Source organism: Rhinolophus sinicus, chromosome 2 (genome assembly GCF_057876585.1).
Source record: "Rhinolophus sinicus isolate RSI-liver-muscle chromosome 2, RSI-T2T, whole genome shotgun sequence".
Lineage (NCBI taxonomy): Eukaryota > Metazoa > Chordata > Mammalia > Chiroptera > Rhinolophidae > Rhinolophus > Rhinolophus sinicus.
This window is the reverse complement of record NC_142502.1, coordinates 99,707,016-99,727,146: the sequence shown is the minus strand read 5'-3', so window position 1 is coordinate 99,727,146 and position 20,131 is coordinate 99,707,016. Positions and strand designations below refer to the sequence as shown.

Here is a 20,131-nt window from a genome sequence, read left to right as displayed (position 1 = left end):
AAAGTAACATTAAAAATTAGAGAAAAGTAGCAGAATTTATGAGTAAATCTAAGAACTGATGCCTTGCAAAAACAAAATATAATAGATATGTTCTTGAAAAGTCTAACCAAGAAGAAAATACAGAAGAACAAATGAGAATGGAAAGATAAATCCATATAATCACAGATACATAGATTTAAATAATTGAAAAGCAAATTTTACAGATATATATATAAATACATTAGAATTTCCTGGGATAAAAAGGCTAAATTCAAATAAATGAAATATTGAGAAAGAGAATGAGAAAGTTATCCAAAATCTACACCAGAAGGCTCGGGGGCTATCTTACTTTGCTGATTAATTACTTTAAATTTACAAGAAACAGATAATTACCATGTTGTAGGACTTAGAAAAAGGATGAAAAACTGTTATAGTAATGTCACTTCAAAGAATCTTTGCCAAAGAAACCATCCAAAGTGTTTACATACTCAAAAGTATTTGTCACAGCGTTATTTGTAATGATTTAAAATGGGAGGGAAAAGGAACTGTCTGAAGGTATAGAAAAGATTAAGTAAATGATAATACATCCAAATTGTGGGATATTATGCAGCCATATAACTAATGTTTGTGAAAAGGTGTTTAAGGACATGGGGAACTGATTATAGACTACATTAGGTAGGGAAATATATCAAAATGCCAGTCATCAACTTCTTAACACAATACTCAGAGACTATCTCTGGGAAGTATCATGGGTAATTTTTGTTCTCCTTCCTATATGTTGCTGTGTTTTCCATGTTTTCTATATTGAACATTAATAAATAAAAGAACTTTAATGAAATATCTCCAAGACCTTTGGTTTTCCCAGCTGTAAACACTGCAACAGATAACCTCAGAATACCATCTAGGGCAAAAATTATCTCATTTATGTATTTATCAATTAAAATCTAATTTAAATTTGATACATTTATCGATTAAAATCAAATTATGTATTTATCAATTAAAAGCAAATGTTTCGCAGCGCTAATACAGCTCTCCACTAATCACCTTTTCTTCCCTTCAAGGCTAACCTGGCCAAGCAAGAAGGCCGCTTAGCAGTTGCTAATGCTGAATTGGGGAAGGCACAGGCACTGCTTGATGAGAAACAAGCCGAGTTGGATAAAGTACAAGCAAAATTTGACGCAGCAATGAATGAGAAAATGGTGAGATTAAAAACACAAAATTACTGAAATGACATACTGAAATTTTATACAGTATGTGTTGTATTTAGAAATTAGTCAAATGTTTATGATGAAAAAAATATTTACCTGAATGCCCTTACTAACTATGTCTACTTATTTTGGATCTTTGACACTTCAAATTCTTTTTTGTGTTTTTTAAAGAATCATTTTCTATATGAGCAAGCTGTGATGTTATACCAAAGAGTACTAACTTTGGAGTTAGAACATTGGGTTTTAGATCCAGCTCATGCGTTTATTAATTGTGCATTTGAGGGCAATTGAGCTAGAATTATCTGTCAAATGGGGATCCTAATACAACCTCATGGGATTGGTTGTAATCAGTGGTGGTTTGATAAATGTTCCATAGTCAGCTTGTGGGGAGCAGGGGCCAGGGGGAGAAGAAAGCCCTGATTCACCGGGTTTGTTGATTCCCATGGTCTAGGTATTCCCATCACTGCCCATTTTAAGCCATCAATGTGATGACACTGAACACAGATTTGGAAAAATATGCAGCAGCACACCATTATACATTATTTCCACCATGCGGACACAATGGACTTAAATAGATAATACTAAAACATAGTAAATAATTAGGAAGTGATGAGTTTGGGTTATTTGTTACCTTTTCTTTTAATATAATTTATTTAATTGTAAGTTTATATAACTTAATTGTTAATAATGGCTGTGTTGAACACCAGCTCACGTATTTCCTGAAAATTTAGCAATTGGCTCTTGAGAGCTGATAAGAGCTGGCTGCAGCACACTCCTGTTGTATAGAAGTGTTCTGGGGGAAAATACTTTGTAAACTGCAAGGAACTCAGAATTATTATTAAACCCAAGACTTACAATGGTATATTTTATTGACTTGACACTGTTTTGAAAATATTTAATAGAAATACTGTTTTAATTTATATGATTTGGATTCTCTCTTACATAATTGCTTTTCTTGAAATTTTATAAGGTAAAATATTCTGAATGAATTACCAAAATTTAATATGTAAAGTTTCACTCACACTGTATTTTTAGATTATATTTATTTTGCACATTAAGAAATTCCTCCGTGTATGTTTGCATGTGAATATAATGGATGTTTGATTAAGCAATTTTTTTGTTAGTTTCAGGTGCGCAAAACAATGTATTAGTTAGACATTTATCATTTATATCCCTCACACAGTGACAACCCCCTCCCCCCATCCACTATCCCTCTGACATTGCACACAGCCGTTACATTTCCACTGTCTCTATTCCTAATGCTGTACTCCGCTTCTTGTAACTAATTGTAGTTGACATTCATTATTGTTCAGCTTCAGCTTCAGGTTGATTACGATATTTTTAAATAAGTTATTTGAAACATTCTTCCCTTATGAACGTAGGATTTGCTTAATGATGCCGATATGTGCCGGAAAAAGATGCAGGCTGCTTCCGCTCTCATCGATGGACTGAGTGGAGAAAAAATCCGATGGACTCAGCAAAGTAAAGAGTTCAAAGCTCAGATTAATAGGTATAAATGTCGGTCTTTGTTATAATTGCTCTCCTGCTTAGTCACCACCCCAAATGCCACCTGCGTGTGACATTAGAGAACATAAAATCCATCTCCCTGTGAAGTGCTTTTCCCCTTCACTTCTGTATATCCATCTCTGAATCTCGTCACCTAAGAAAGTGCTTCCAGCTTAAGTTAAGCACTTAAAACAGAGAGGGAAGAAAATTTTGTGAGACATTTTTAATCTCAATTTTGGTTCAGCGATGTGGATTTTCAGTACGAGAGTGCTCCTCCTATGGTTTGGTTTTGCCAGAACAACCTAGATGCTTGCTCCAGTTGTCAGCTCTTCCCTATGGGTGTCCTCAGAAAACTTTAAGAGGGGAATGAGAAGGGAAAAACAGTTTAACCAAGACTGACTCCGAGCAGGGCCAGGCATGCGGTGGGTGCCGCACAATTGCCTCCTCTGTGTGTCTCCTCTGTGTGTCGAGGCTCTGGACCTACAGGCTGCAGGCAGGACCTTCTCTCCTGTTCCCTGACGGTCCCCAAATGTGGTCACTTCCATCCTTTGTCGGTCTTGGGGGCTCCTTTGTGCATGGTCTCTTTATGTCTGGCCACCAAGTGTTATGCATTAAGTAAAGAAGAATTTCACCTCGTAACAACAAAACTGCACTGTGGCCTTTCACACTCCTCAATGGGAGAGCTTAAACTGTGTCAGGTGACTCAGTTTCTGTTTTTTCTTAACAGACTCGTAGGTGATATTCTGTTGTGCACCGGATTCCTTTCCTACCTTGGGCCTTTCAATCAGATATTTAGGAACCTGTTGCTTAAAGATCAGTGGGAGATAGAGTTGAGGGCACGGAAGATTCCTTTCACTGAAAACCTGAATCTTATTTCAATGTTGGTGGATCCTCCAACAGTAAGTATTACTTTCCTCATAGTATTAACTTGAATTTCAGTCTTGTTTTATTTCTTACTTACGAAGAAATCAAAGTACACTTTCTTTCTTTTTTTTTCCATTTAATTAAAAAGGTGGTTTTGAAAATGCTTAAGAGCTCCAAAAAATGAATTTTCTTTGTTGTATAAACGTTCCTTTGCATTTTTGGACATCTTGCTTTCATATTAATACCAATTGCGCTGTTATGAGCTAGAAGGTCACTGTGAGTTATTGACTTCCTGATACTGAACCCCTCTTACAGCCCTCCATTATTTATACCAGTCCTGTTAAGTCACACTCTCTTTCAAACATCGTAGGCAAATGTAGACATTAACGAAGCCATGACTACTGGTGTTAATCTTCTTCTGATCATTAACCATCTCTTTTTTAGGGTCCAGCAGCAGAACACAACAGAAAATTCTGGTGTCACTGAGTAACAGCGTGTCCTGCTACACTAACCTTCCTTGTTGGGAATTTGATGTCTCTGTCAATTTTCGCTATATCTTGCAGAGCTCCTGTGGTATTAAATGCTTTCCAGGCAATTTGTATTCATGAGCTGCTTTTCTGATTTGTGAATATACTCCCCAGTTGCTGTTTCCTTAGAGATGCCATGCTGTTAATTTAGTATTATCTCTGTTTCAAAGTTAAAAAATTAATCTTTTCCAATTCAAACAATGTTGAGCTGAACCTGACAGGGCCTAGATAATGCACTGGAGCTACAATGGGACCCTGGCGAGGCAAAGTGGGCCAGGATGCTCTTTATAAATTACGGCCTTTGGAGGTGCTGGGATAATTTAACGAAGGTGTAGGCTGGTTGGTTCATTGGATCTTGGGTGATTTTATTGACCGTGTGGAAGCAGGCTAGCAATTCCCCTTAATTTGGCAAGGAAAAAATTTTTTTAATGTCATTGATGAGCTCCTGCCAATATAATATCTCATCTCCCCTAATTTCTCTGTCCCCAGCTATGCAATCCCCTGTACCCCATGTAAGCAGAACCTAGGGCAGGAAATGGAAGTTTCAGAGGCTTATACCAGGGTTTATCTTCTCTGACCTCTCATTCCATATAGTCATTATCTCCCCTGCCCCGACAGTCCGGATCCCACCCACTCAGAGTCGCCGTATTTCAAGCCCCTATGTTCTCTGAATGTTCAGCAACCATGCTTCAAACTCCTCAAATCAGGTTTCATATGCAATCAATTTAACAGCATTTCCTTGTAAGTATGAAAATTCAGCATAAAGGACTAAACCTAATCTTGAGTTATTAGAGGAAGGATTTATTAGATGATAAATTTGTTTTTTGTTTTTATTTAATATTATTGGGTTCACATTTCATCTTTTTTTCTAGGTAAACTGTTGCATAGTCTCAGTGGAAAAAAATATGTCCAAATTTTAAATTCTTTTAGATTGTGATACTTCTAATTACTAATGAAAGCATTCTTGTTCTCCTTCGAATGGCCATACCCATTTCCTGTTATTCAGATTGGCGAGTGGGGGCTGCAGGGATTACCAGGAGATGACCTCTCAATTCAGAATGGCATTATTGTGACAAAGGCCACCAGATACCCACTCCTCATAGATCCACAAACTCAAGGCAAAACTTGGATTAAATCAAAGGAAAAGGAAAATGACCTGCAGGTATGTACCAGGCATGGGAAAGGAATCTTGAAATTCTCCCAAAATTTCAATTGAATCTACCAGCCATAAATTGTCACCTCTACAATTGTTTGCTGATTATACACCCTTGAGTTTTTTAACAGGGATTTAGGGCAAAGGCTTTGGTATTTTCTCTCTTTTGTGCTCTCTCTTGATCTCACCCCCATCCCTCCACCCCTGCCCATTTCCCTGGCTCTGTTCCTTTTGCCAGTATTACATGTGGCTTTTATTCTGGACCTGGGGTCTTGGCTTATAGGAAAGCAGCAAAGGAAGAACTTGTGATTTAGGCCCCTTGTGCTGACCTAGCTCAGACACTTGGTACTGCGTAACATACTAGAGTCCAGGTTTGGGGTTGGAGTCTAGGAAGGTGTTCATTTTAAGGTAGGGGTAGACAAAGGGCAGGATTCCAGCCCTCCTGGCTCCCTTAGGGACCCTGTTACAACTGATATTTCTATTCAGCTACCAGTATGGACTATTCATTGTTTCCTAAACACCGTTCCCAATTCTAAGCGTCCTGGATCCATATTTTTGCTTGTACTATTTCCATTAACGAGAATATCTTGCTCCACCCTACTGCCCACTTCATTTACATCCCTTATAAAAATCTTAAATATTCTTCAAAGTCCACATCCAACACTACCTTAATCAAGACTTTTCTGGGTACTGAAATGAAAGCCTGTCCTGAATCCTCACAGTGTATTGTTAGCACTTCTGTTGTGGATTTAGACTTAATGTCTTTCCTGAATTATTCTTTGCATGTTTGTCTTCTATCTCTACTATATCACAAACTTCTTTTTTTTTTTTATTAGTTTCAGGTGCACAAGACAAAGCAAAACTTAGACGTTTATCATTTATATCCCTCACACAGTGTGAACCCCCCTCCCCCCATCCACTATCCCTCTGTATGTTCCCCAAATTAATTTTCAAAACCCCGTATCACAAACTTCTTGCTGACCAGGTTTATAGTTTTAAACCATCTTTATATTTTCTGTACAGTTCTTTATATAGAGTAGAAATTCAGATATCTATTGAATTTAAAGGAATTAACCAAAATGTATCATTGCAATATTTGAAAAAAAAGAAAGAAAGAAAGAAAGAAAAAGCCAGAAGAATCATTTGGTCATCTTTTTTCTTTTTTCTTTTTTTTTTTAAATTAAAGTTTATTGGTGTGACAATTGTTAGTAAAGTTACATAGATTTCAGGTGTACAATTCTGTAATACATTATCTATATCTCACATTGTGTGTTCACCACCCAGAGTCGGTTCTCTTTCCATCACCATATATTAGACCCTGTTTAACCTCTTCTAGAAACCCCACCCCCTTACCCTCTGTTAACCCCTAAACTATTGTCTATGTCTATGAGTTTTTGTTCCTTTATTTGTTTGTCTTGTTCTTTTGTTGTTTTCAGTTTTATGTATCACATGTCAGTGAAATCATATGCTTCTCTACTTTTTCTGTCTGGCTTATTTCGCTTCATAATCTCATAATCTTCATAATGACTTATTAGCATCATAATATCAAGATCCATCCATGTTGTCACAAGTGGTACTATTTCATTTTTTCTTTCTGCCAAATAGTATTCCATTGTGTATATATACCACAACTTCTTTATCCATTCATCTATTGAAGGACATTTTGGTTGTTTCCAGGTCTTGGCCACCGTAAACAAAGCTGCAATGAACATTGGAGCGCACATGTCTTTATGGATAAATGTTTTCAGAGTTTTTGGGTAGATACCCAGGAGAGGGATTGCTGGGTCATATGGTAAACCTATTCTAATTTTTGGAGGAACCTCCACACTGCCTTTACAGCGGCTGCACCAACCAACAGTGTATGAGGGTTTATTTTTCTCCACAACCTCTCCAACACTTCTTACTGTTTGTCTTGTTGATGATCGCCAATCTAACTGAGGTGAGGTGATATCTCATTGTGGTTTTTCTTTGCATTTCTCTGATGATTAGTGATGTTGAGCATTTTTTCATATGTCTATTTGCCTTTTGTGTGTCCTCTTTGGAGAAATGTCTCTTCAGGTCCTCTGCCCATTTTTCAATTGGGTTGTTTGTTTTTTGTTGTTGAGTTGTATGAGTTCCTTGTATATTTTGGATATTAGCCCCTTATCGGAGGCGCTGTTTGCAAAAATCTTCTCCCATTCAGTTGGTTGCCTCTTTATTTTGTCAATGGTTTCTTTTGCTGTGCAGAAGCTTCTACGTTTGATATAGTCCCATTCATTTATTTTAGCTTTTACTTCCCTTGCCTTTGGAGTCAAATTCATAAAATGCTCTTTGAACCAAAGTCCATAAGTTTAGTACCTATGTTTTCTTCTATGCAAAGACCTTATGCTTAGGTCTTTGATCCATTTTGAATTAATTTTGGTACATGGTGACAGATAACAGTCCAGTGTCATTCTTTTGCACGTGACTTTCCAATTCTGCGAGCACCATTTATTGAAGAGGCTGCCTTTTCTCCATTGTATGTTTTTCGCTTCTTGTCAAAAATTATCTGTCCATATTTATGTGGGTTTATTTCTGGGTTCTCAATTCTATTCCATTGGTCTATGTGTCTGTTTTTCTGCCAATACCATGCTGTTTTGATTATTGTTGCCCTGTAGTACAAGCTAAAGTCAGGGAGAGTGATACCTCCAGCATTGTTCTTTTTTATTAAGATTGCTTTGGCTATTTGGGGTCTTTTGTGGTTTTATACAAATCTGAGGATTTTTTGTTCTATTTCTTTAAAAACTGCCATTGGGATTTTGATGGGGATTGCATTAAATCTGTATATTGCTTTGGGTTATAAGGTCATTTTAACTATGTTGTTTCTTCTAATCCATGAGCACGGAATGTCTTTCCATTTCTTTGTCTTCTTCAATTTCTTTTTAAAATATCTTGTAATTTTCAGCATATAGATCTTTCACATCCTTGGTTAAGTTTATTCCTAGGTATTTTATTCTTTTTCCTGAAATTGCAAAAGGAATTGTTTTTTTATTTCTTTTCCTGAGATTTCATTGTTAGTATATAGGAATGCAATGGACTTTTGTAGCATGTTGATTTTGTAGCCAGCAACTTTACTGTATTCGTTGATTATTTCTAATAGCTTTTTGGTGGAGTCTTTAGGGTTTTCTATATATAGCATCATGTCATCTGCAAAGAGTGACAATGAAGTAACTTCTTCATTCCCAATTTGGATGCCTTTTAGTTCTTTCTCTTGCCTGAGGTTTCTCTGGCGAGGACTTCCAACACTATGTTGAAAAGCAGAGGTGATAGGGGACAGCCCTGTCATGTTCCTTAACGTAGAGCAAAGGGCTTCAGTTTCTCACCATTAATTATGATATTAGATGAGGGTTTGTCTATATGGGCTTTATTATGTTAAGGTATTTTCCTTCTATACCTATTTTATTAAGTGTTCTTTTTTTTTGTCTTTTTTTTAGATTTTATTGGGGAATGGGAACAGTTCTTTATTGGGGAACAGTGTGTACTTCCAGGAGTTTTTTTCCAAGTCAAGTTGTTGTCCTTTCACTCTTAGTTGTAGAGGGTGCCATTCAGCTTCACGTTGTTGTCTTTTCAGTCTTAGTTGTGGAGGATGCAGCTCAGCTCCAGGTCCAGTTGCCATTGCTAGTTGCAGGGGGCACAGCTCACCATCCCTTGTGGGAGTCGAACTGACAACCTTGTGGTTGAGAGGACGCACTCCAACCAACTGAGCCATCTGGGAGCTCAGCAGCTGCTCAGCTCAAGGTGCCATGTTCAATCTTAGTTGCAGGGGGCAGAGCCCACCATCCCTTGCGGGACTTGAGGAATTGAACTGGCAACCTTGTGGTTGAGAGCCCACTGGCCCATGTGGGAATCGAACCGGCAGCCTTCGGAGTCAGGAGCACAGAGCTCTAACCGCCTGAGCCACCGGGCCGGCCCTAATTAAGTGTTTTAATCATAAATGGATGTTGTATCTTGTCAAATGCTCTTTCTGTATCAATTGTTATAATCATATGATTTTTATCCTTTATTTTGTTTATGTGATGTATCACATTGATGGATTTGCCTATTTTGAACCATCCTTGTGCCCCTGGGATGAAACCCACTTGTTCGTAATGAATAATCTTTTTAATGCATTGTTGTATTCGATTTCCTAGAATTTTGTTTTGGATTTTTGCATCTGTATTCATCAGAGATACTGGTCTGTAGTTTTCTTTTTTGTGTGTTATCCCTACCAGGTTTTGGTATCAGTAATGTTGGCCTCATAAAATGAGTTGGGGAGTATTGTCTCTTCTTAAGGATTTTGGAAGAGTTTGAGGAGAACAGGATTAGATCCTCTTTGAAGGTTTGGTAGAATTCACTAGTGAAGCCATCTGGTCGTGGACTTTTGCTTTTGGGAAGGTTTCAGATGATTGATTCAATTTCTGTACTGGTGATCGGTCTATTTAGATTTTCCATTTCTTCGTGATTCAGCCTAGAAAGGCTGTATGTTTCTAAAAACTTGTTCATTTTTTCTAGGTTATTGAATTTGATGGCATATAGTCCTTCATAGTATTCTTGGATGATCCTTTGTATTTCTGTGGCATCCATGATAACTTCCCCTCTTTCATTTCTGATTTTGTTTATTAGTGTCTATTCTCTTTTTATCTTAGTGAGTTTAGCCAAGGGTTTGTCAATTTTATTAATCTTTTCAAAGAACCAGCTCTTTGTCACATTACTTTTTCTATTGTCTTTTTGTTGTCTATTTCATTTAGTTCTGCTCTGATTTTTATTATTTCCTTTATTCTGCTGACTTTGGGTTTCAGTTTGTTCTTCTTTTTCAAGTTCTTTAAGGTGTACCATGAGGTTATTTATCTGGGGTTTTTCTTGTTTCTTGAGATAGGCCTGTAATGATATAAATGTCCCTCTTAAAACTGCTTTCACTGCATCCCAAAAATTTTGGTAGGATGTATTTTCATTCTCATTTGTTTCTATGTATCTTTTGATCTCTCCTCTTATTTCTTCTTTGACTTGGTCATTCTTTAAAAGTATGTTGTTTAATCTCCACATATTTGTGGTTTTTCCTGCTTCCTTTTTGCAGTTGATATCCAATTTCAAAGCCTTGTGATCAGAGAATATGCTTGGTATAATTTCGGTCTTCTTAAATTTTCTGAGGCTAGTTTTATGTCCCAATATATGGTCTATCCTTGAGAATGTTCCATGTACACTAGAAAAAAATGTATAGTCTGATGTGCTAGGATGAAGTGCTCTATAAATGTCAATTATGTCCATTTCATCTAATGTGTCATTTAGGGCTGCTATTTTGTTATTTATTTTCTGTTTGGATGATCTATCCATAGCTGTCAATGATGTATTTAAGTCCCTCAGTATAATTGTGTTTTGGTCAATTTCTCCCTTTAGTTCTGTTAGTAGTTGCTTGGTATATTTATTTCAGTGCTCCCTGATTGGTGGCATAAATATTGATGACTGTTACGTCTTCTTGTTTTATAGTCCCCTTTGTCATTATGAAATGTCCATCTTTGTCTCTTATTACCTTTTTTATCCTGAGGTCTACTTCATCTGATATCAGTATGGCCACACCTGATTTTCTCTGGATACCATTTGCTTTGGGTGTCAATTTCCAACCTTTCACTTTGAGTCTATGTTTGTCCTTGTAGCTGAGATGTGTCTCTTGGAGGAAGAATATGGTTGGGTTTAGTTTTTTGATCCAATCTGCTATTCTGTGCCTTTTTATTGGTGAGTTCAGTCCATTTGTATTTATGGTGGTCATTCTGTCTTTGGTTTTCTGGTAAGACTGTGTCTCCATTGTTTCTTTGCCTCTTGTTGTTGTCTGTTATTTCTGTTTGGTGGTATTCTATGATTTTCCCCTCTTTTATTACATTATATATTTCAGTTCTGATTTTTTTTTTTTGAGTGGTTACCATTTAGTTTATGTAAAAGAAAGTTTGATATTTAGAATATTCCATTTTCTTCAGAATGTTTACTTTCTCCATTCCCATATTGCAGTCAGGCCTTTACTCTCCCCCCTTATATGTTTTGATTGCCACAAATTATCCCTATTGATGCGGGTCGAATAGCCTCCTTCATATTTCTTGTAGTACAGGTCATGTGTTAGAAAATTCCCTCAGCTTCTGTACGTTGGAAAGGTCTTTATTCCTCCTTCATATCTAAAGGATATCTTTGCTGGGTATATTATTCTTGGCTCATAATTTCTCTCTTTCAATAGTTTGAATATTTGATTCCACTCTCTTCTGGCTTGTAGAGTTTCTGTTGAAAACTCTGATGATAATCTAATGGGCTTTCCTTTGTAGGTTACTGTCTTCTTTTCCCTGGCTGCCTTGAGGATTCTTTCTTTGTCGTTAATTTTTGACAGCTTCAATACAATGGCCTTGAAGAAGGCCTGTTGGGGTTGAGGTAATTAGGTGTTCTATTTGCTTCTTGGATTCAAGGATCTACTTCTTTCTACATGTTTGGGGAGTTCTCGTCGACTATTTGCTTGAATATACTCTCTTTTCCCTTCTCTCTTTCTTCTCCTTCTGGTATGCCCATTATTCTTATATTGCTCTTTCTGATGGAGTCAGAAAGTTCTTGTGGAGTTCTTTCATTTCTTTTAAGTCTCAAGTCTCTTTCTTCTCCCATCCATGTCATTTCCAAATTTCTATCTTTGTCACTGATGTCACTGATTTTTTTCCTCCATCTTGTCAACTCTACTACCTAAGTTGGCTATTTCATTCTTAGTTTCTTCTATTGAGTTCTTAATCTCCAGAAATTCTATGTGGTTCTTTTTTTAAAATTTCAATTTCTTTGGTAAAATGTTCATTTTGTTCTGTGATTGTGTTTCTGAGTTCATTAAACTGCCTGTCTGTGTTTTCTTGCATCTCGTTGAGTTTTTGAAGAACTGCAATCTTGAATTCTCATATTGAAGATTTAAGTCACATATTTCCATGTCTTTAAGTTCACTTTCTAGAGATTTTTCATTTTCTTCCTGAGCTGTCTTGTTACCTTGGTTATTCATGGCAATTAATGATTTATTATTTCTCTTCCTAGACATCTACAGGAGTGGGTTTTCCAACAGGTTGATAGAAAGAGGTCTTTCTTTTGTTTTCCAGTAGGTGTTGGTTGAATGTTTTATTTTCTGTCCGACTGCGGTCTTTTATTCTCTCTCACACTGTAGTGTTATATTTTCTGTGCACCATTCCAGCTCCTCACACAATGGTGGAATTTCCTGGAAGGTGGGCTTCTCCTCTGTGAACATTGTTCACGTGTGTCATAGGGCACCACCTTCATGTGGAGAGCTTTTGAAGTTCCAAATCTCTTCCTGCACCAGATTCAGAGCCCGTGTGTTTCAGCAGTTCTGTTTACTCCTGCAGGGGTCTGCCCAGATAGGTGGGGACAGGGGCGGGGTGAGTTGTGAGAGGTGGCCCAGAGCAATGGCGGCGACCACCACCACAGCCGGTCCTGCTTCCATGGCTCTCTCCCCTTTGTCTGAACTAGTTGGGCTGTGACTCCGTGTCTGTGGACCACAGTTCTCAGAGCTGCAAATATTCTGTTCTTTTGGTCTGACACTGCTACTGTTCCATTTCTAGCACTGGGCAGGTGGGGGCAGGGCATGCTCTGGGAGGGTAGGGAGGGGACGGCTAGTCTCAGTGCTTAAGGCTTCCGTTCTCTGTGGCAGTGAGGGCTTAAACCACCGTTTTTAGTCTTCTTCCCTCAGTCTTTGCTCGGAGGTCTCTTCGTGAGCATTGGGTTCAGCTGTGTTATATGTTGTCCCCTCAGCTCTGTGGGCCATAAGCAGAGCCCTAGCAGTCCAAGTTCTTCCCTCTCCTGCAGCTGCGGTAGTTCCGGGATGCAGGGAGCTCGGAGCACTGAGCTAAGTCTACGTCCTGCACTCACATGGCCTGTCTCTGCACTTCTCCCTTCCCTCCTCCCCCACTCAGGCAATTTGCCCACCTTTAGGTGATTTCAGTAGTGTGCCTCTTAGTGTTGCCTGTCTGCTGTGCAGGGAGTCCTCTGTGGAGTTATAGTTGTTCAATTTGTTGTAAATTCCAGGTGAGATTTCAAGAGGCTCACCTCACACTGCAATTTTTGTGATGTCATCCCTGGTCATCTTGATAAATACAGAAAAAGCACTTGGTAAAATTCAATACCAATGCATGATAGAACGTCCAGAAAACTAAGAATAGAGTATCAGGTAAAGAGTATGTATATAAAGCCTACAAAATACACTGCATTTAATCGTGGGATATTGAAAGGTTTCCTTCTGAGATCAGTGCTTAGCCAGAAAGTGGACACTGCTCAGTGCTCAGGAGCACCCCTAGATACTCCCACCTCATTAATACTTTGAAACACAGTGCATCAGTCTATGTTTACTTAGAAAACCTGGAGGAATCCTAGTAAGGATCAGAGTGGAAATAAAGGGGAAGAGTGAAGGGAAATAGAGGCCGTGGAATGTAGCTTCTGAGGAGCTGTGTTCACACAGGAGCGCATGCCAGTCCTAACCTTGTCTGGATCCAGCTCACTGTACTTGCCCCTTATTCCATTCCTCTTGCCTCCTGCTAGCCTTCAGTAATGTCCTTCCCGATGCAACTCACACCCAAGAAGTAACAGAAATATGCTGGAGACACTTCCATATTTTAAAAACTATTAACTGCTGGAATATAAGCAGACAGAACTATATTCTTCTTACTCAGAAGATGTTATTTTTCTAACTATATGGACCAGCACATAAATAAAAATATAAATAAAAACAAAATGAAACAAAATTATTTTTTCTCAACTTGAGAAGGAAAACAAAATGAAAAATGAAGCAAAAATTCTTTAGAGAAAGAGAAATAAGTGAAAAACAACAGCAACAAGTTTTGTATGTCCATGGCACACTCCACCTGGGCAGCTTTGCCAAGGCCACCTTCAATGTCATCTCCAGAACCTACAGTTCTGACTTCTGGAAAGAGAAGGTATTCCCAGGTTTCCCTATAAAGAATTCACTACCTTGTAAAGATCCCAACATTTGAGTATTTGTGCAGATGACCCAGGCTCTGGTGGTGACTACCACATAGTGTTTCTACACAAGAAAAATCAAGTGAACTGAACCTGAAGTTATGACTCTAAAATATTATTTCAAGTTTATAAAAGATATTGAAGATGGTAAAAAATAATCTTAAATAAATTGACAATCTGAAAATTATTATTTCTTTACTTATATTAGAGTTCACCAGAGAAATAGAAATAATAGCATAACTATGTATAGGTATAAATATATAGATATATATAAAAAGTGTATTATGAGAGATTGGCTCATGGGATTATAGAAGCTAAGAAGTCCCATGATCTGTCATTTGCAAGATGGAGGTCCAGAAATGCCGGTGGTGCAGTTCTAGTCCAAATACCAAAGACCTGAGAACAATGAGAGCCAAAGGTCTGAGTCCTAGTCTGAGACAGAAGGCCCAGGAACCGGGAAGTGATGTACAAGTGCAGAAGATGGACGTCCCAACTCAAGCAGAGAGCAAACTTACGCTTCCTCCATCTTTTTGTTCTCAGTGAGTTGGAAGATGATCACCCAAATTGGTGGAGGTGATCTCCTTAACTCAGTCTACCAATTCAAATGCTAATCTCTTCTGGAAAAACTTTCAGAGATACACGCTGAAATAATGCTTGCCAGCTATCTGGGCATCACTTATCCCAGTCAAGTTGACACCTAAAATGAAACATCACACTTGGGAAGGAAATCACAAAAATAGAATTTACTCCTTGGAAAAATGAGCATGACAACATTTAGTCTTATTGGGACCTTGTTTCGTCTTGTTTAATAAGCTAGTTAAAGCTGTTTGTTCAGATTCATTTACCTTATTAACTCATAGTAAAGGCCTTTCACAGCATAGCATTTGTATTAAAAATGCTATCCATACAGGGGAAAAATTCTTTCATTTGCAGGGTTTTTTGTTATTTCCTTTGTAACCAAAATAGGAAGAAGGTAGACTTATTTAATTTTTTAATTCCACATCTTTTTTTCATAGCAAGTGAGAGATGATGTCTTTTAATTTCACTCTCCTCATCACTTGCTCTCCCAATGGATCTTCCTTGTGTCTTAAGATCAACATCAACAGTAACATAAAGGCTGTACTTAAATTCAGAGGATAGACTATAAGGAGATAGATAGTTGAGGACTGAACCTTTGGGAATCCTCACACTTAGACAGGCAGAAGGATCAAAGGAGAAGTAAGAGTTCAAAGCCAACTGGCTCATGCAAAGATCAACCAGCCCAGTGTGTCTATTTTAACTATAACAAACATTGATCTACAAATGGGAGAGTCTGCCAGGCATTCAAAATTCTAACTAAAAATTTTTTTCTTATATTTTATAAGAATATTCTTTATATCTTACAAACATATAAAAAGTGAATATGTAGTCTTTTAGGTTGATTTTATGGAAAGTATCATACTCCTCCATTGTGCCACTGTTAGAGACAGGATACCTGGATGGACCCTTGGTTTGACTCAATATATCATTTCTGACTTTTATGCTCTTTTTTTCTTATCACTTACTCATCTCATAGAAGTGCTGAGAAGGTAAGTGCATATCACAAATATGCAAATTACTTTGCTTTCGCTGAGTAACTTTAGCTATGTAAGTTTAAAAGGATTGAGCCTTGATTGCTGCTCTTCCATCTGTAACTCTGCTAAGGAATATCATTTGATTCTCCTCTTTCAATCAAAGAGAACCCATTATACCTCCAGGACTTGCATAAATCATGATCATGACTCACCAAGTTTTGAAAATTAATGTTCATTTGTTACTTTTATTTTTTATAAACAAAGCTTCTTATATAGTCCTCAAAATTCTCAGTCACCTCTCGGTTTCCACTTAGAAAGGGGCACATTCTTTCTAACATTTATATTGTGATGAACTCTTTATTTTTAGGTGACATCTCTGAACCATAAATATTTCCGCACACACTTGGAGGACAGCCTTTCCTTGGGCCGACCCCTTCTCATTGAGGACATTCGTGAAGAGCTGGATCCAGCCCTGGATAATGTATTAGAAAAGAATTTCATTAAATCAGGCACCAGTTTCAAGGTGAGCTTTGAAAAAAAAAAAAGAAGAAGAAAAGAAAAAAGAACAATGGTGACATCTACTTACCTTTTTGAGCATAGCAGTAAAGGCAATTTCTTTCAGGTGGTAGTATTTGGTACACTGGAAAATAAATAATTTCCAAACTCATATTCAGTGTTTATGCAAAAAACATAGTATCTTGGTAAGAGTAGCCATTTGGCCAAAACTAAATAATATATTAAGGAAAGACATTGTCTAGTCATAATAATAAGATATGAGTGTCACACACAGACACACACACACACTATATGTGTGTGTATATATATATATATATGACTTTGCATATATATACACTAATTTGCATATATATACACACATAGAGTAGCAATTTCAATAAAATTGATTTTGCAAGCCATATATACATCTATATAATAAAACCTGTATTTTCTCACTGGAGAAAATGGCATTTTAATAAAATCTGTGGACATTGATTTGTTCATTTCTCTCTTTATTAACTTTCAGTCTAAAGTCATGGACTTTGCTGGAAGCAATGGAATACTGTTCCTAGTTATTGGTTATAATTGTTTGCAGTATGTGTTTCTTTTTTAGTTGATGTCATTCTCTACCTTTAGGCTTCTTTGGCTTATTTTTTTTTTTTATTGAATGACAGCATTTCTAATTGCGTATTTTCACTTTGGACAACTTAATTTTATGATTATTAGTGACTAAGTAACGAATGCAAGTTTTCTCATTAAAGAAAGATAGATTTATTTAGAAAAAATTCTTCATAGTGTGGATTCTTTTATATAAGTATGCCATACTTAACTGCCAGAGAAGGCTGTAAAATCACTGTTTCTAAAGGTCTTTTCAAAGACCCCAGATTTTTCTCTGCAATGTGAAAGCATGGGTACCTGAGAGTGTGGCAGCCCCTTAGTGGTGTGGTTTTCATTCACGTGCAGGATTAAGGTTAATTAAAGGTTTAAGTCATTTTAAAATGTTATAATTTCCATCAGAATTTTCCATAGCAAAACCTGTTGTTTTTCAATATACTGCAGATTGTAGTGTTTAAGATAAATGCTATATTTCTGAAAAAATATGTTGTCAATTTTTCTTTGAAAATTTCATTAACCCTTTCAGTTGTCAAATCTGCTTCAGATATGACTGAAATGCAAAAAGAAATAACACTTTCTATACACATGATAATTTCCATAATAAGAAACAATTTTCTCAAGTGGAGAAAAACAGTCAAATCTTTGACTGAGTTTTCCTTTATTCAACATTTGGGATAAATTTTTAATTTAATTTGCTTGGTGTCATGACTAAAAACATCTTCAAGCAGGACCACAAATCTAAATTATTCTAAAGGAATAGGCTTTAGTATAAATTTTACAACTTTCCTTTGCAATTCATTCAAGTTTCACAGCACTGACCTATGGTAAATTCTTTCCTAAATTGAACCTATATTCCTTGTCCTGTCCTTTAAGTTTTTTAAACTTTATATTTGAATTGATATAGGTAAAAATCGGTGATAAGGAATGCGATATCATGGATACATTTAAACTTTATATTACTACAAAGTTACCAAACCCTGCCTTTACCCCTGAGATCAATGCTAAAACATCAGTCATTGATTTTACCGTTACGATGAAAGGACTTGAGAATCAATTACTAAGGAGAGTAATTCTAACAGAGAAACAGGTAATAAATCTCTCAAGGTAAAGAACTTAGGACTTATAATAAACTATAATAAATGTTTTAAATGTATTGAGAAATTGTTACGCATATGGAAAATAATTAAGCAACTCCTATTTACCTTCGTTAACATAAATATTTGTTTTACAGTCTCAAGTCCTGTCAAGAAATCATGTAACCAACTCACCTCTTCTCCAACTCCAAACACACACACACACTCACACACACCACTCTTTCCACTTCCTACTTCTGTCTTTAAACCTTTGGGTATATTGACATTAATATCTATAGTCCTGTGGATGGATAGTTTGTGCTATACCTGAAAAATTCAATAACATAATGATCCTGGAGAAAAAGAAATTCCTCTGAATGAGTATTATTACCACTACAGTAGTTTCAACTACTACTGTCTGAGAATCTAATAATATAGAGAGCCAATCTTTTATTTTAATTACATGAAATTTGCACTAAAGCAGGGAAATTATTTTACAAGATTAAACTAATTTTAAGATAAAGCTCAGAAAATAGTAAATGTTATGCATAAAATATACTTGCATAAAATATAATTTCATATATTTGCACATATAAAATATATTTGCATAATATCAGAGAATGTTTATATTTGCTTAAATATGATTAATTTTAGTAGTAAGGGTTCAAGGAAAAGGCAAGATTAGAAATAATAAGACCAGAGAGGCATAAACTGGGAGGGTGAGAAAGACTGGACAAGGAAAGGAGGAAAGGCAAAAGGTATGAATCGATGGTCACAAACACAGAGGAAAGACATTCAAAAAGGGAAAGAGAAATGATACACCAAAGAAGGAGAGAGACTCAGTAAAATGAGATGGAAAATCCTACCTCGTTAATAGAGATGGTTAGCTTGGGGCAGGCCCTAGGAAGGCGGCCAGCCTGATGGAAGGAAAGGGGCACAGTCCCAGCTTCCACTCTGACTTGCTGTTTGATCTTAGTTAACAACAAACAATTCAAGGCTTATGCAGCCCAGAAAGGAAATCCGTTCCACTTCCACAACCAGGCAGAGAAGACGTGGGCCCCTCAATTCATTGCCTCCATCACCTCTTAGGGCTACATGGTGTCAACTGTTGAAAATTAGTCCTTCCTTCATGGTCTGCCTGGTGCTGTGGTCTGTTCTGGGTGATGCCACACTGGTCGGAACCCCCATGCAGGCTGTGCTAACTTCTGTCAGGCAGGCCACTCCCCTGTGTAAGGAAGGCTACAGTCCATGTCCCCAGAGCATCCCACACCCATTCTTTTGGGCCTTAGCTTTTTCTTCAGGAGATACACTAAGGTGCTCACACCAACCTGCTGGAAGGAACAAAATGCGCACGTAATCTGCAGGAGGACATCCTGACCATAATGTGTAACCCTCCTGACTCCTGCTCTTACACTCCCGTTTTACAGATGAATAAATGAAGATAGGAGAGAATCGGGTTTTAACCTAACCTATAAGAGCACATGGTCTTCCCACCCTGCCAAACCTCCTGGATAAACTTGACCAGTCATGCTGTAAATCTCACAGATGTCCACTGTACCATGACACTTGTTTCTGTGCACATATTTTTATACTGCCATCTGGGGTGCCTATTTTAATGAAAACAATTCATTAGCTATTTCCCTGCAAACAGCCATGACCTTCCTCGCCACCCAACAAAATCCTGCAAACCTCATAGTACAATGGCAGTGTACACTGGTCTTGGAGTTGGAGAACAAAGGGTGTTGGGCCTGTCTCTGCCAGTAACTAGCTGGGCCTATTACATTGGGATGTTATTTGGAATTCATATTTCTGGGTCTTCCGTTTCTCCAAATGTAAAATGAAGTTGTTGGACCATATTCAGCACACTTCAATTTAACAAATGTTTATTGGGTTGAGTCCCTTCTCTGCAAAGCCTCAAGACAAGGGCTGGCAAGGGTACGAGAACGAATAGAAGTTGCTGCCCTCTAGATGCACAGAATCTAATTAGAGGGACATAATCTACACACAGATTGTGATGCAAGTCAGAGAAGATATGCAGATGAATGGTGTGCTGTGGTTTTTGATTGACGAACTGGTTTAGGAAGACTTTCTGAAAGTGGTGGGATTTTTGAAGCATTTTTCAAGAAACATTCTCAACTAAGTAGTTTAAAAACACCTTTTAATATAATTC

The 20,131-nt window shown here is 37.3% G+C and overlaps 1 protein-coding gene across 1 annotated transcript in view; it reads left to right on the top strand.

Moving 5' to 3' along the window:
- Positions 1 to 20,131, top strand: part of DNAH8 (dynein axonemal heavy chain 8) — a 369,939-nt gene that overhangs the window by 266,031 nt on the left and 83,777 nt on the right. The window contains exons 71-76 of the mRNA XM_088795770.1: positions 1,041 to 1,178; positions 2,570 to 2,697; positions 3,421 to 3,592; positions 5,091 to 5,246; positions 16,146 to 16,301; positions 17,793 to 17,975. Of these exons, the coding sequence (XP_088651896.1) occupies positions 1,041 to 1,178; positions 2,570 to 2,697; positions 3,421 to 3,592; positions 5,091 to 5,246; positions 16,146 to 16,301; positions 17,793 to 17,975 (933 nt within the window). The remainder of the gene's footprint in view (positions 1 to 1,040; positions 1,179 to 2,569; positions 2,698 to 3,420; positions 3,593 to 5,090; positions 5,247 to 16,145; positions 16,302 to 17,792; positions 17,976 to 20,131) is intronic.